General features: G+C 38.6%; 1 protein-coding gene across 2 annotated transcripts in view; it reads left to right on the forward strand.

Annotated features, from left to right (window-relative positions):
- Positions 1-16,893, forward strand: part of ENPP3 (ectonucleotide pyrophosphatase/phosphodiesterase 3) — a 106,106-nt gene that overhangs the window by 68,245 nt on the left and 20,968 nt on the right. For both annotated transcript variants that reach the window (XM_011998037.1, XM_011998036.1), the window contains 6 exons: positions 575-702; positions 8,946-9,012; positions 10,543-10,630; positions 12,681-12,859; positions 14,492-14,543; positions 16,511-16,665. In XM_011998037.1, coding sequence (XP_011853427.1) covers positions 575-702; positions 8,946-9,012; positions 10,543-10,630; positions 12,681-12,859; positions 14,492-14,543; positions 16,511-16,665 — 669 coding nt within the window. The remainder of the gene's footprint in view (positions 1-574; positions 703-8,945; positions 9,013-10,542; positions 10,631-12,680; positions 12,860-14,491; positions 14,544-16,510; positions 16,666-16,893) is intronic.

Consider the following 16,893-nt stretch of genomic DNA (forward strand, 5'->3'; position numbering starts at 1 on the left):
TGTGAAATATATAATATATAACCATATATCATGTATCATACATTTTATAATATATAGTCATATATTATATATTATATATGGTGATATGTATATATGATATGTGATATATATGATATATAGTTATATATAATACATTATATATGATATATAGTTATATATCATATATATGGTTATATATTATATATAATATATGGTTATACACACATACACCCCCCCACCAGGAATAAAAACTGAAAACATTAACTCATAATTTAAATCAGATTTTTTATTTTTTTGAGAGAGTCTCACTCTATGGCCCAGGCTGGAATGCAATGGCATGATCTTGGCTCACTGCAACCTCTGCCTCCTGTGTTAAATCAGATTTTTAATTGCAACCTGATTATCATTGCAATGATAAAAGTAATAACCAGGGAATCTGACTACATCGATAATAGGTTTAATATTCCTATTGTATTAGCCAAGCTGAAATCCCCTTACCTTTAAAAGGTGCTTCATAAATTGACGTAGAAGATGAACTTTTAAAATTAATTTGCGTATCTTATGTATCATAAAGAAATACTTACTTGCTTTTCAGTGCCGAAAACCCGATCAGCACTTCAAACCCTATTTGACTCCTGATTTGCCAAAGCGACTACACTATGCCAAGAACGTCAGAATCGACAAAGTTCATCTCTTTGTGGATCGACAATGGCTGGCTGTTGGGTTCGTGTATCTATTTGCTTATCTCATAATGCCTTTAACAACCATCTGTCATTATAAGTCTACTTAACCTTACCCTGCTATTATCATCACTGGGAATTTTCCTGAGCATTGATATTTTCTTGACTTTTTGCATGCTATTTAGCAGTTCTGCATTTGAAGTGATTGTTATTAGATTGCTGATTTTAGCATCCTTATCTTCACAATATAGGTGAGAATGAGGGGTAAGGCTAAGACTGTGCCCAGGGACTATAAGTGCCAGCACCTTCTTACCCCCACTATGCTGTCCATTAAGACAGCAGATAGATGATATCAGCTGTCTTTCAGCCTGATAGAGAGTGAGTGATTACACAACTCTTTAAGACCTTTGTCATCTTTGTGGTTTTTATAAAAGAGCACATATAGGGCTGTAAGACCAAGCTAATGAATTAGTTGTAACATTTATTTCTTATTACTATTTATAATTGTAATTTATGTTGATTATTGAAACATTTGCAAAATTTAAATGTGCTTAGAGAAAACAAAAACCATTTTTGACTTTGTGCATGCTATTTAGCAGTTCTGCATTTCAAGTGATTGTTATTACACATTATGACTTACTCCGTCATAAATAACCAATTAATCCATTGATTCAACGTTTTATTGTATGCTTGTCATGTATGCGCCAGGCCCTGCTCTAAGCATTTGAGATACAGATCTGTCTCCTGCTCTCATGTACTGTAGTGGAAAAAACTGAAAATAAGCCAGCAAACAAATAAATATACACTTTGTGATAGCTAAACTGACAATTCCTATTTTTGAATTTCATACCAGCACTTTTTTCCTCATGCATAAGTAGATATAAAAAGTATCTGGACTTTACGGCATTTTTCTAGCCTATTTAATATGTATGAATGTAATGCCAGGGGGATAGAATGACAATGGCAATACAGTGGCTAAGAGATGTTTGACAAAGAAAAAGGAGATGACACTTTGGGAGGCCGATGTGCACAGGTCACTTTAGGCCCGGAGTTCGAGACCAGCCTGGCCTACATGATGAAAAATACAAAAAATTTATAAAAATACAAAAATTAGCCAGGCATGGTGGCACAGTAATCCAAGCTACTTGAGAGGCTGAGGCAGGAGAATTGCTTGAACCTGTCAGGCGGAGGTCGCAGTGAGCCAAGATGGCACCACTGCACTCCAGCCTGGGCAACAGATCAAATTAGTACCTGATTCCATCAAAAAAAAAAAAAAAAAAAAAAAAAGAATCAGTAGTAGTGGCCAGGCACTGTGCTTCACGCCTGTAATCCCAGCACTTTGGGAGGTCGAGGTTGTAGTGAGCTCAGATCACGCTGCTGCACTCCAGTCCGGGCAAGAGTGAGACTTCGTTACAAAAAAAAAAAAAAAAAAGGAAAGAATGGAAAGGAAAGCAAAGGAAAAGGAGATGAAAGAAGACAAGGGACAAGGGAATTAGGATCCAACGTTCAGGATCAGGAACTGGGAATTTGGCTAAGCCTATTCTACAAAATAACCTGGAAACCTGTTTGGCCTGAGAGTGCAGTTTCACACTGGTTCACTAGATGGCGCGGACCCCTCTCTTTGGGATCAAAGTTCATTAACCCTTTGTGTACTGTGGCTCAGGACATACTCTAGAAAGTGTTTTCCTTAAATATGTGAATGAAATTAAGCTCTACTAATACTATATACAATTTTTAGTAACTTAGGTATCTAATATATAAATAAATATATGTCCAAGTTGGGGTGCATTCTGCAAATGTTTACTAGTGAGAGTCTAACACCAAAGAAGTTAGGTCACTGGTACAGGAGAAAGGGCTATAAAGTGAGAGCTCACCCACCCAAATACCTCTGGGTATCATGCATTAATACCCAATCTCAAATGGTGAACTGTTTATTCTTTCAAAAACCAGCACTGAAATGTTAAAAGAACTGCAACCCAAGAGTTCACAGTCAGGCTCCCCACCTGGCTAGGTTGTGGGAACTAGGAAAAATTAATATCTTAGAGTCTAATTTTTCTCATCTGTAACACAGGATTAGCCTAGTTTTATTAGTTTCTTGCCATTAACATACGAAGTAAACTAATTTACATCAAAGGAAATTTTGAATACAGCCTTAACAAGAGAGCAAGTGAAGAATCTAATCTGGGCCAGGCACAGTGGCTCATGCCTGTAATCTCAGCACTTTGGGAGGCTGAGATGAGCAGATCACAAGGTCAGGAGTTCGAGACTAGCCTGGCCAACATGGTGAAACCCCATCTCTACTAAAAAAATACAAAAATTAACCAGGCCTAGTGGTGTGTGCCTGTAATCCCAGCTACTCGGGAGGCTGAGGCAAGATAATTGCTTGAACCCGGGAGGCGGAGGCTGCAGTGAGCCGAGATCGCACCACTGCACTCCAGCCTGGGCAACAGAGCAAGACTCTGTCTCAAAAAAGAAAAAGAATCTAATCTCATTAAATCCTGGATTCACTCTCTCCAACTCTTAAAACACAAGCCTCTGGCTACTTATTTTCTAGTGAAGATACATCATCTTTAGTATAATGTGCATTATTTGATAACTAGGTTAGATCCCCTTTGCACAATTATAGCAAATTTCAACAGTTTGTATAATCTATTTTCATCATCATCATCATCATCTTTATTTTGCCTAAAATGTGTTAGATTTTACTAATTTGGGGAAGCCTGATGTTTTGATATAGTAGAAGTATTAGTAAAGTGCTTTTTTAAAATAACATGAATATTAGCTTTTTATTTTGGAACAGCAACTGACAAATAAATTTCAGGCACCCTTTTAAGAACGAGATAACCAACAAAACACCCAACCAAAGGATCTTTCCCCAGGTAGGAAGATAACAACTATAATCAGGTGGGATAACTATTGCACAAGTACAAGGCTCAAGGAAGCAAAAATTACAGACCCAGCTGTGAATGTCAAGGAGCATCAGAGAATGCTTCCTGATAAGGGTGGTTGGTGACTGGGTTTTGGAAGACTCATGATGGGACAGGATACACGTTGCCATACAGCAGGTCTGCCATGTACAGTCTGTGGGCTGTACAGTAGCATCCTGCCAACAAGGTGAGTGGGAGTGGAAATGGAATCTTTGCTCAGCTCACCAAGCCTTAATGGGGGCTGCATTGGCAGGAGGAAGGGGATTCGTTATTGTTGTTGTTGTTGTTGTTATTGTTTTTGCCAAAAGTGCCATCTGCTTGCCAAACCTTGAACACTGCCAGGCTGCATCCTTCAAAAGGCACCTTTTTTTCTCTCAATGATCTGCCCAGAGCACCCTTTTTTTTTTTTTTTGAGATGGAGTCTCGCTCTATCGCTCAGGTTGGAGTGCGGTGGTGCGATCTCAGCTCACTGAAAGCTCTTCCTCCCAGGTTCATGCCATTCTCCTGCCTCAGCCTCCTGAGTACTACAGGTACTACCTCCTGGGACTACAGGCACCCTCCACCACGCCCAGCTAATTTTTTGTATTTTTAGTAGTGACAAGGATTCACCGTGCTAGCCAGGATGGTCTCGATCTCCTGACCTCGTCATCTGCCCTCCTTGGCTTCCCAAAGCGCTGGGATTACAGATGTGAGCCACCGCACCCGGCCAGAGCACCTTTTTAAAGCCAGCAGTAGCTCTAGGGCAAGGAAGGGTAAAGAGAAGGAGGCAGGTTTCCAGATGGAAGAACTAGATTCCAGCAGTTGCAAATAGTTCTGCATTGCTGGAGCACTGAGTGCGTGAAGCTGTCATGTGTACAAAGGACCTTATCTGAAATGGCAAAGGAGTGTGACTTTGATCTTGAAGAAAGTAGGCCGTTGGTAGATACAGGTGGCTTGAGGTGAATACAGGGATATCTGTATTTGGAGAGTTCCTTCGAGATGCTACATGGACGAGGATGGTCTAGCACAGTGGTCCTCAACCCTTTAGGCACCAGGGACTGGTTTCATGGAAGACAGTTTTTCCAGGGTCAGGGCGAGAAGTGGGGGATGGCTTCAGAATGATTCAAGCGCATGACATTTATTGTGCACTTTATTTCAGTTATTATTACACTGTAATATATAATGAAATAACTTTACAACTCATCATATTGTAGAATCGGGGAGCCCTGAGCTTGTTTTCCTGCAACTAAATGGTCCTATCTGGGGGCGATAGGAGACAATGACAGATCATCAGGCATTAGATTTTCATAAGGAGTATACAACTTATATTCGTTGCATGGGCAGTTCACAATAGGATTCATGGTCCTGTGAGAATCTAATGCCACTGCTGATCTGACAAGAGGCGGAGCTCAGGCGGTGATGCTCACTGACCCACCACTCACCTCCTGCTGTGTGGCCTGGTTCCTAACAGGTGTGGGACCATGGCCCAGGGGTTGGGGATCCCTAGTCTAGTGTGAAACAGGGAAGCCTGTTAGAAAGGTATGTAGTGATCCATTCCTGGGCACGATGGCAGCCCCAAGGGAGTCCATGAAGCCACGGGGATGGTGAAACTGTATATAGTGCATCACCGGGAAGGTATTATGGTTAACTTAGAAGCCACAGTTTCTAGGATAGTCTTGCTTTTATCATATTCTGTCTGACGTATGTTCTCATTAGAACATAGGTTTTTATTTCCAGCAGTGTTAAATAAGATTAGGGGTGTGTGTGTGGGGGGAGGGGTGTGTGTGTGTGTGCATGTGTGTGTGTCTGAGAGGGAAGATTCAGAAGTTCTGAAGGCAGGATGATCAATTCGGGAACTTGTTCAGGTCAGAGGATCCAGCTTAGAATGGTGGCAGTAGGCCGGGCATGGTGGCTCATGCCTGTAATCCCAGCACTTTGCGAGGCTGAGGTGGTTGGATCACCTCAGGTCAGGAGTTCAAGACCAGCCTGGCTAACATGGTGAAACCCCGTCTCTACTAAAAATACAGAAATTAGCCGGGTGTGGTGGCAGGCACCTGTAATTCCAGTTTCTTAGGAGGCTGAGGCAGGAGAATAGCTTGAACAGGGAAGGCGGATGTTGCAGTGAGCCAAGATCACACCATTGCACTCCAGGCTGGGTGACACAGTGATACTCCATCTCAAAAAAAAAAGAATGGTGGCAGTTACAGAGGAAAGAAAAGAACAAACAGGAGAGATACCGCACAGGAAGACAGGACTTGGCAACTGATCTGGCATCAGGAGAGAAGTCTTGCTCATCTCCCACCTGTGCCATCACCCAGCTGTGGTAGAGAACCCCAGCCTTGATTTCAACTGTGTTAATTAGACATGGGGAAGATAATGGAGAATTTGTTCCAAAATATTTCATATAGGACTTGGAAGTTGAGCTAACTTATGACAGATAAAATCAACTCATTCTCCAGGTGCCAGCTGTCATTGTTCCATATGTAACTTCCAGAGCTAAATTAATGATTAGACATGAACATGAGGAGGTAGAGGGCAAATTTCCAAAGTTTTTACTTGGAAATAAATAGAAATTAGAGCTTTTCAAACAATGTTTTAATCTTTTCCTTCTGAATGAAATTTTGCAATATTTACTATGGTTTTTAAATTGAGCTGGATTAGGAGATGGAAATATTTGTAAAAACTAGATTTTTCTGAAAATAGAAAAATAACCATAGTATGAGCATTAGAAAATTTACCAAAAATCTTAGTTCAAAAAACCTTTTTCTTTCTTTCTTTAATGAACATTCTAGCTTTCCACACAGAATTTAAAACTTAATTACCTCCTACTAAATAATTCCAGTAATATTGGAAAACCAAATATCTATGCAGTAAGAATAAAAACATTTATTTATTAATAATTTAAAAAATAGAGGCCAGTCGTGGTGGCTCATGCCTGTAATCCCAGCACTTCGGGAGGCTGAGGGGGGCAGATCACTTGAGGTTGGGAGTTCGAGACTAGCCTGACCAACATGGAGAAACTCCATCTCTACTAAAAATACAAAATTAGCCAGGAATGGTGGCATATGCCTGTAGTCCCAGCTACTCGGGAAGCTGAGGCAGGAAAATTGCTTGAACCCAGGAGGCTGAGGTTGCGGTGAGCCAAGATCATGCCATTGCACTCCAGCCTGGGCAACAAGAGTGAAACTGCGTCTCAAAAACAAAAGAGAGATGGAGTCTTGCTATGTTGTCCAGGCTGGTCTCTAGCTCCTAGGCTCAAGCAATCCACCCACTTTGGATTCCTGAAGTGCTGGGATTACAGGTGTGAGCCACCATTCCCAGCTGAGAATAAAAACACTTTTTAAAACCTATTGTTCGGGCTGGGCATGGTGGCTCACACCTGTAATCCCAGCACTTTGGGAGGCTGAGGTAGGTGGAACACTTGAGGTTAGGAGTTCCAGACCAGCTGGCCAACATGGCAAAACCCTGTCTCTACTAAAAGCACAAAAATATTAGTTGGGGGTGGTGGTACATGCCTGTAGTCCCAGCTACTCGGGAGGCTGAGGCAGGAGAATTGCTTGAACCCAGGAGGCAGAGGTTGCAGTGAGCCAAGATCACGCCACTTTACTCCAGCCTGGGCGACAGAGCGAGACTTAGTCTCAAAAACAAACAAACAAACAAACAAAGAAATAAAGCCTATTGTTGTCATAGTTTTATGCCAACAATTTTATTGAAATTAACTAAGATAAGGACATGAAGTGACATCCTTAGGGTATCAAACTTAATTTCCTTAGGAAGCAGGACTTGTCTTGCTTTCCCCATTCCAGGTACTTACCTGGTGTCTCTTTTCTTCGCTCTATTGGGTAGAGTTGAGTGAGTGTGGCCTGGTCAGAGTTGTGATTTATTTTTTAATTTGTGATTTATTTTTATTTTCTATTTAAACTGAATTAGAGTCAGTTATGAATTTTTTAAATGTTTTTATGTTTAATATATTTTTAAAAAACACTAAATTACTGTCCTGTCGTTAGTCGAGTTTGTAAAAACAGAAACCCTGTGGTGTCTGTGTGTTTGTGTGTGTGTGTGTATGTGTGTGTGTGTATGTGTGTGTGTGTGTATGTGTGTGTGTGTGTGTGTGTGTTTGCCGTTGGGGTGAGAGGTGGGGGTGGGGAAGCAAATGAGAGAAACCTTTTAGGGCCAGCCTTTGGAAATAGGAGTCCTTTGTTCCCTTCAGAGACCAAATTTGACCCAGTATAACACTGTTGCTTTAAAAGATCTAGGATTATTTATTGCTATTTTCCAAATATGAAAAACAGCTACTTATAAAATTTTTAATACTGCTCAATTCAAAACAGTATTAAAATGTAGGCAAAACGAATTAATTAAATTTGAAAAGTTATTCAAATAATAAAGCAACAGCCTATGGAAGAAAATCACAAAGGTAAACATTATATAATAATAGTCTCTGAATTTACGGAATATACTAGCTTCTTTTTACCAAGTACAGTTATGTGTTGTATAACAACATTTTGGTCAACAGCGAACTGCTTATGTGATGGTGGTCCCATAATATTATAATACTATATTTCTACTATAACTTTTCTATGTTGACATGTACTTAGATACACAAATCCTTGCCATTGTGTTACAACTGCCTACGGTATTCAGTACAGTAACATGCTGTACAGGTTTGTAGCTAGGAGCAATAGGCTAGACCACATAGCCCAGGTGTATAGAAGGCTGTACCATCCAGGCTTGTGTAAGTGTACTCTGTGATGTTTCCACAATGATGAACTTGTGTAAGAATGCATTTCTCAGAACATATTCCTGCCCTTAAGCAACACATGACTGGATTATAATTAATTTGCCCTGCCTATTCTTTATTCATGCTTTCATATTATTTTCCTAGACATCTTCACTGGAAAACAGAAATTGCTATCTTTCCCCAGTTGCAAAGATTTATTCCTAAAGCATTGAAATGCTAAAATAACATATTAACCAAACTATTCTTCAGCATGTAGTCGTTGATGTGTAAAGGTACACATGAGCTTGAAGACAAATTCACTTTTTAAAAAATCTGTACCTTTATTACTAGCCTTTGGTCAGTATCTATCAGTCAGAGACTTTAAATTCTTTTTATAGATCCTGGAATTTTCCTTTCTTCTCTCATACCCTTCTGTTTGTTCCATTATGGTTATGAATTTAAGCATGAAAATAAATATATTTATTTGTTGTTGATATAAAAATTTACTTATTCTGTTGTTGATAGAAAAATATATTATTCTGTTGCTGATTAAAAATTTACTTATAAAATTTACAGAAACTATATAAAATTCATTAAAGCTTACAATATGATCTCATATCAATATATTGATCAGTATGTAATAATATTTTTTCTTTATAGGAGTAAATCAAATACAAATTGTGGAGGAGGCAACCATGGTTATAACAATGAGTTTAGGAGCATGGAGGTAACTTACGGTTTTTTTTTAACTTTTATTTTAAGTTCAGGGGTACATGTGCAGAAGGAGCAGGTTTGTTACATAGGTAAACATCTGTCATGGGGGTTGGTCATACAGATTATTTCATTACTCAGGTGTTAAGCCTAGTTACTGCTTTTTTAAAACAGATATTTATTGCACACCTATTTTATCATAGGCGATGTCCAAGACTCTTGAATACATCTGTGAACAAAACAGATTAAGATCCTGCCCTCATGAGGCTTTTATTCTAAGAGGGGGATACAGACAGTAGGAATAATAAAATAATATATTATTTGTTATGTCAGATGATAAATACTGTGGGAAATAAAGAAAAAGTAAAGGAGAGTAAGGGAGAAATTGGGAGTATTTGGGGGTACCCTGGGGGCAGTGAGCAACTTTAAATAGGGTGGAAAGAGTAAGAGTCATTGAGTTGACATTGAGCAGAGACTTGAAAAAGGTAAAAGAATTTGCCTTTCAAGTATTCAGGAGACAAGTGTCCCAGGCAGAAGAAACAGCCACTGAAAAGGGCCAAAATTGGGAGTGTGCCTGTGTCTATGAGTAGAAGGCAGCTGATAATCCCCCATAGGTAAAGCTTTGCAACCTGGTTATCTCATCTACTTCCATTTGTCACACACAAACACACACACACACACACACTCCTTTCCAAATAGAAAAAAAAATGTGTTAGGCCTTTTTATGAATATGTTTCTTTTTATTATAACATTGCCATGGTGAGTTATATCTTTTTGTAAATATTTGAAAACAATCTCTGGAGAAAGAGCTTTACTATTAATTGGGGTACTATATAATAGTTAAATTAATTATTGCAAGAAAAATCTATGTCTCCAATTCTTTGATGATTATCTTAATATATGTATGTATATACACACAGACCTGTTACCAAAACATAATTGCTTATCTATGTTTGATATTTTTCTTCTAATTGTTTATAGTCTAAAATAATTTGATCTGTTATAAATAATACAATCAAGTTAACATTAATTAATTCAGTGTAAACCAAAATATTTAGGTCTTTTTATCCCAAAAGTGAAAGAGAGAAGTATAAGTGGATCAGGAAGTTAGACTTCATCTAAAAAAAAAAAAAAAGTTAACATTTTTGTATCATGTATTAACATATTTGATTAATGATATGAAACAGTATGAAAAGATAATATGATGTTATATGATTAAATTTCTACTAAATATTGTGCTCATATTGCAGAATTATGCTGATACTGCTTGTGTGCTATTGTTTGTATTCTCCTACTTTATTGGTATATGAGGTGCTATGGAGGTAGGTAGAGATAGAAGTAAATATAGCATTGACTATATTTGATTGGGATTGGTACAACATTACAGGTGGCAAAATACGAAAATCATTTTCAAAACTAAAAAAAAAATCCCTACAGAGGCCTAATACAAATAGGAGAGTAGTCACAGAAGGAAAATTGTGTCTCTTCCTATATTTGGTTTTGAATTTAAATGACATCTAATAATAATATGACTATTACCACCTAGGCTATCTTTCTGGCACATGGACCCAGTTTTAAAGAGAAGACTGAGGTTGAACCATTTGAAAATATTGAAGTCTATAACCTAATGTGTGGTAAGTATATTTAAATAAGTTTGCCAACAAAATATGGATAGTTTTAAATATATGTAACTTGAAATTGGTAGCAAACTGAATCCCAGAGCCTGGATGCTCTGTAGTGAGAAGGCAGACAATAAAAAAGATGAGGAAGAATTATTCATTATTCAGACTTATTCAGCTGTAAGAGTGAATTCTTTTTGTTTTACTAGTAATGATAAACTTTATTTTTATTTTTGAGATGCAGTCTTGCTCTGTCACCCAGACTGGAGTGCAGTGATGTGATCCCGGCTCACTGCAACCTCTGCCTCCCAGGTTCAAGTTATTCTCCTGTCTCAGCTTCCCAAGTAACTGGGATTACAGGCGTGAACTGCCAGGCCCGGCTACTTTTTTTTGTATTTTTTTGTGCAGATGGTATTTCACCATGTTGGCCAGACTGGTCTCGAACTCCTGACCTCAAGTGATCTGCCCACCTTGGCCTCCCAAAGTGCTAGGATTACAGGCATGAGCCACCAAGCCCAGCCAGTAATGATAAACTTTAGATCTCAGAACACCAACCTTTTCTGTTAGTTAGTTACTAGATGATAATTTAGCTTAATAAAACTTAGGTAAATAATACTTCCAACTTTTCAAAGCAAGAGAAACATACCTAAAAACCCAAATATTTTCTTGTAATTACAGAGAGAAGCTCTCTGGCATAAAAACATGGGGAAAAAGTCCTAGCTGGATAGACACTTGTTATCATACTCAATGTTAGAAAAACCTTAAAGCATTAGGATTTTAGGAAGCCTAACCTACCTTCTTACCTGCGTGCTTGCTGCAGGCCATTGTATTAACAAATCATTTATTTACCCAGCAAGGCAATGAGTAAGCTGCAATTTCACTGTTAGCTTTAGAAATGTGGACATAAACATGATTACAACTGTCTCTCTTAATCTTGTCATTGCTTTGTGGTAATTGAATGTGACTTAGAGACCAAAAGGTATTCAGTTTTGTTTTTGTTTTTGTTTTAGTTTTTGTTTTTGTTTTGAGACGGAGTCTCACACTGCCGCCCAGGCTGGAGTGCAGTGGCCGGATCTCAGCTCACTGCAAGCTCCGCCTCCCGGGTTCACGCCATTCTTCTGCCTCAGCCTCTGGAGTAGCTGGGACTACAGGCGCCCGCCACCTTGCCCGGCTATCAGTTTTTAAAATGGTGTGTTGTAGCCTTAAAAACTTACATTCTTGATCCGCACGGCTAGGTTTATGGTCTGGACTCTTGTCCCTTTGTAGAACTGGCTAAAAGGAACTAGATAGGACTGCAATTCCAGGAGCGATCTGTTAGTGGCAGGCAGTCGGCAGGAATTATTTAAAAGGCTATGTTGGTAAAATATTTATGTTTCATAGAAACACACAAACATGCAAATTATATGTTTCTATGAAACATACAATTGTATTTTGTATTATATATTTTCATAGAAAAAAATGAAAAAATCTCTCTGAATATTAAGCAAAATTCACTAGTTCCATTTTTTAAAAGTGTCTATCTTTAGAGAACTTTAATATAATTAAATGTACTATAAGGAAGATTATAAATTATTTAATTTATTTAAACTTGTTTTTATTAAGAATATAGCTTTTTATGCTAGAAAATCATGATATGCTTATGAAACAAAGTGGTGATTTAAGGAAGCTTTTCTTTGGAGAAACAGAAACCGTTCATGAAAGTTCCTCTGGTTCATCTGCAGCAACTGTTCCTATTCTTCATTTATTTCAAGAGATGGGGTTTCAGTGTCTCCTAAGCTGGCCTCAAACTCTTAGGCTCAAGCAAGCCCCTTGCCTCAGCCTCTTGAGTAGCCGGGACTACAGGTGCACTGCTGAACTCGCTAGTTCTATTCTTTAGCAAGATTAGTGTTTGAAACCATGGAGAAGAAAGTCAGTAAACTGAATGGCATATGGAGTACATAGCTTCGTTACAGCAGAATTTATTAAAAGGAGTGAAAGAGTAGGTGTTTGTTTCTTTCCATCTCCCATAAAGGAGTTGTTGCTTTCCAGTATAAAGCAACTTTGAACTTGTTTTTTCAAAAAACAGATCTTCTACGCATTCAGCCAGCACCAAACAACGGAACCCGTGGTAGTTTAAACCATCTTCTGAAGGTGCCTTTTTATGAGCCATCCCATGCAGAGGAGGTGTCAAAGTTTTCTGTTTGTGGCTTTGCTAATCCATTGCCCACAGATAATCTTAGCTGTTTATGCCCTCATCTACAAAATGTAAGTAACAACTTCAGGCATCCATAAGAATGTAAAGGGGCAAGCTATTCTTAACCTGGGTAGCCGACAACTGGGGTAGCAACAACCAGGTTTGTGTTCTGCCTTGGATATTTACTTAGTAAATATATGTGGTTTCTCTGAACCTTATCTGGAAGCAAGAAGTGAGAATGCATATATTATAAGATTAAGTATGGAAATATGCTTTGTAAACCGGAAAGCACTATTTGGTAATTGTTAATGTCATTATAAACTAACTGTCCTTCACCATTCAATACAGTAATCTTCGCGCTCTCTCCAATTATCCTTATAAACCATTCTTCCTGTGGTTTATGAATCAGATGTTCATGCCTGATTATTTAGAGCAGAAAGAACTGGGAGGGTGTAGGGACTGTAGCCTGCTGTTTGACACACCCACTATGGTAGGAGGGCAGGGTATTCCTTTGGGTAGCAGGGAAGAATCTGGCTGACAGTTGACACTGGGAAGGTCTTTTTAGTAGATCAGGCCCTCGGATGAGTTCAGGAGCAGGACTTCAGATTCCAGGAGACTTTCAATAAGGTGAGGTTTCAGTGCTAGGAGAGGCCCAAGGGCAAGGAGTCATAACAGCAGCTCAAAATATAAGGACCAAGCCTACCTGTGAGAATCAGAGCACCTGGATGGGGTTGAGATTTCAGAGTGAAATTGGAGCCCAGTTATCAGGAGTCTATCAAGCTAAAATTAATGTCCAGGGTCATTTGATGGCAAGTTCCAAATGTGTTTGTAGAACTAAATAAAAACACCTGCTGCCTCAGGTAAGAATTTTTCCTTATAGTCAGAAGTAGGTGAAGACATCACAATTTCTATTCTTCAAAATAGCATTATACCACAGAAATAAATAACCAACCAAAGGGGCTTTATGGGACAAAAGTCTAGCAAACTTCTCAATGAAGATCAAATCCACAGCAAAGATCAGAGTAAGGGTGTAGGTTTCCTACCTACTGCTCCTGATAACCTCAATCAAACTGCCATTAAAAAATAATAATAACATTACTTAGTGGGTATGTTGTTTCTCATTTTAGAGATAAAGCATGCTCAGAGAAGTTAGATAAATTGTCTGAGGCCAGAGAAGCTTGTTCTATCTGACTGCAAACCCCAAGTCCTATGTGAAGAATGCCTCTTGCTATTCAGAGTGTGGCCCCAGGACCAGCATCTGCATCACTTGCAAATTGGTTAGAGATGCAGAATCTCAAGCCCTACCCTAGATTTCCTGAACCAGAATCCATATTTTAACAAAACCCTCAAGTGATTGTATGCATATTAAAGCTTAAGGAGCACTGGGATGTTGGCACCCAACTTAGTCATTGATTCCAGCAGTGATCAGAATGCTTTGCCCCATCATCAATTATCTTTTTGCAAATTCTCTCTCTCTCTCACACACACACACACACACACACACACACACACACACAATGCAGGGAGCAGTAATGTCTCTATATTTCTGAATAGTGGTAGAATCAGAATCTTAAGTTAGTCTAGCTTCTTTGGCAGTATAACACTAAATTGATTACTACATAAATAATCTTGATTACCCTTTAAAACAGGTACTGTTACTTTGACTTATTTCCTTCCCTTTCCCATCCCTCGTTATCTTGCAGAGTATTCAGCTGGAACAAGTGAATCAAATGCTAAATCTCACCCAAGAAGAAAGTAAGTCAATAGAAAACATGTTAAGTATTTGATATTTAGACCTAACAAAACACAACGTGGCCCTTTTAGGACTCTCCAAAATAAGCTGATAGAGGTTCCCGAACATAAAGATTTGATTGCCAATATACAAAAGGTAAAAAAAAAAACCAAAAAAAAACACCTCACAACAGATACAATGACAACAGTGTAAGCATGGGGTAGTTCCAGCGGTTCCAGGAACAACAAAACGAATTCCTTGAAGCGGTTGTGACTCATCTGCAGTTCTCTTATTTCCTTTCCTTAGATGTAAGCAGACTGAGCTGCCTGGGTTTGAGTACTACCTCTGTGCTTCCTGGCTGTTTGATCTGGGGCAAATCACTTAGCCTTCCTGTGCCTCAGTCTTCTCATCTGTAATAACTGTACTCACCTCATGTAGTTGTAAAAATTTAGAAAGTTAATACATGGAAAGAGTTTACAATTGTGCCTGGCCTGTAGCAATATTATTATTATCTGTTATCTTTTAAGTATTCTTGTACTAAACTCACTCTGTTTCAGTTTCATCGCTTATAAAATAGGGATACCTACTTTATAGAGTTGCTATCAAGATTACATGAGTTAATATATTTTCCGTGGTCTACAGGTAAGAGCTCAGTAAATGTACTAGTTGTTTTGATAATCTTATAATCTGCCAAGTGTTATTCCATGGCATGAATAGCCTGCAGGTTTTTTTTATCCATCACTAATTGATGGATTTTTAAGAAGCATACAAGTAAAAGTAAATAAATAAAATAGAATGTTGTTTTAGTCCATTCCAGTTGCTATTAGGTTGGTGCAAAAGTAATTGTGTTTTTTTCTATTAAAAGCAATGACAAAACCCAGCAGGGCATGGTGGCTCATGCCTGTAATCCCAGCACTTTGGGAGGCTGAGGCAGACAGATCTCTTGAGGTGAGGAGTTCGAGACCAGCCTGGCCAACATGGCGAAACTCCCATCGCTACTAAAAATACACACACACACACACAAAATTAGCTGGGCATGATGGTGCACCCTTGTAATCCCAGTTACTCCGGAGGAGGCTGAGGTAGGAGAATCACTTGAACCCAGGAGATGGAGGTTGCAGTGAGCTGAGATCATGCCACTGCACTCCAGCTTGGGTGACAGAGCAAGACTTGGTCTCAGAAGTAATGGCAAAAACCGCAATTACTTTTGCTCCATCCTAATATAACAAGATACAATAGACTGGGTAGCTTATAAACAACAGAAATTTACTTCTCATAGTTCTAGAGGCTGGGAAGCCAAAGATCAAGTTGCCAGCAGATTTGATTTCTGATGACGGCTTGATTCTTCATAAATGGCCTTCTTCTCATTCTGAGCTCATATAGTGGAAGGAGTGAAGGTGTCCCTAGGGTCTCTTTGATGAAAGCTCTAATCCTGCTCATGGGGGTCTTACCTCATGACTTAATCACTTCTTAAAGGTGCCACCTCCTAATACCATCACCTTTGGGATTAGGATTTTAACGTATACGTTTTAGAAAGACATAAACATTCTAAGACATAAGTTTATAAAATTCCAACATCTTCCCTATGACAATTACTAAAGTAGGTCATCTTTGTTACCAAGTATGTACTTTTGACTTTGAAGGTTTTACCTCTTCATGTACATCCTCTGAGCTGTAAAATATAAGGAATCACAGAGGGCAGGCTTCAGATCCTTGCTTAGGCTCTTGCTTGGCCAACTTACTTATCTAAACCTTAGTTTTATAATCTGTAAAATTAAGTAGTAACACCACTATTATTATTATTAATAATAATTACACATAGGATTGTTGTAAGAATTGAAAGAGGTTAAATATGTAAAATATTTGTTAAGAGTACTTGTCATATAATAAGCCATAAGAGTGTGGTAGTTATTATATGGGTAGTTATTACATGCAAAGAAGCATTTGCTAATTTCATGAATCTTTTTATTTTATGTTATTTTAATTTTAGTAACAGCAACAGTGAAAGTAAATTTGCCATTTGGGAGGCCTAGGGTACTGCAGAAGAACGTGGACAACTGTCTCCTTTACCACAGGGAATATGTCAGTGGATTTGGAAAAGCTATGAGGATGCCCATGTGGAGTTCATACACAGTCCCTCAGTTGGTAAGTTCCTGAGTCCACTGATCCATGCAGGCAAGAAATATTTATAATCCTTTCATGTTCTAAGAACTGAATTTTGTTTTGCAGTAGAGATTCAGAGGGAGGGAACTCATTGGCCTATAGCTTGTAAGACAATGTGCAAGTATTACATAAAGGTTTTTATAGGTGCTACATGGGTGCAAAAGAGGAACACATTGTATTTTGCCTAGAGAAAATGGAAAATGTTTACAG

Source organism: Mandrillus leucophaeus, unplaced genomic scaffold (assembly GCF_000951045.1).
Source record: "Mandrillus leucophaeus isolate KB7577 unplaced genomic scaffold, Mleu.le_1.0 Scaffold552, whole genome shotgun sequence".
NCBI lineage: Eukaryota > Metazoa > Chordata > Mammalia > Primates > Cercopithecidae > Mandrillus > Mandrillus leucophaeus.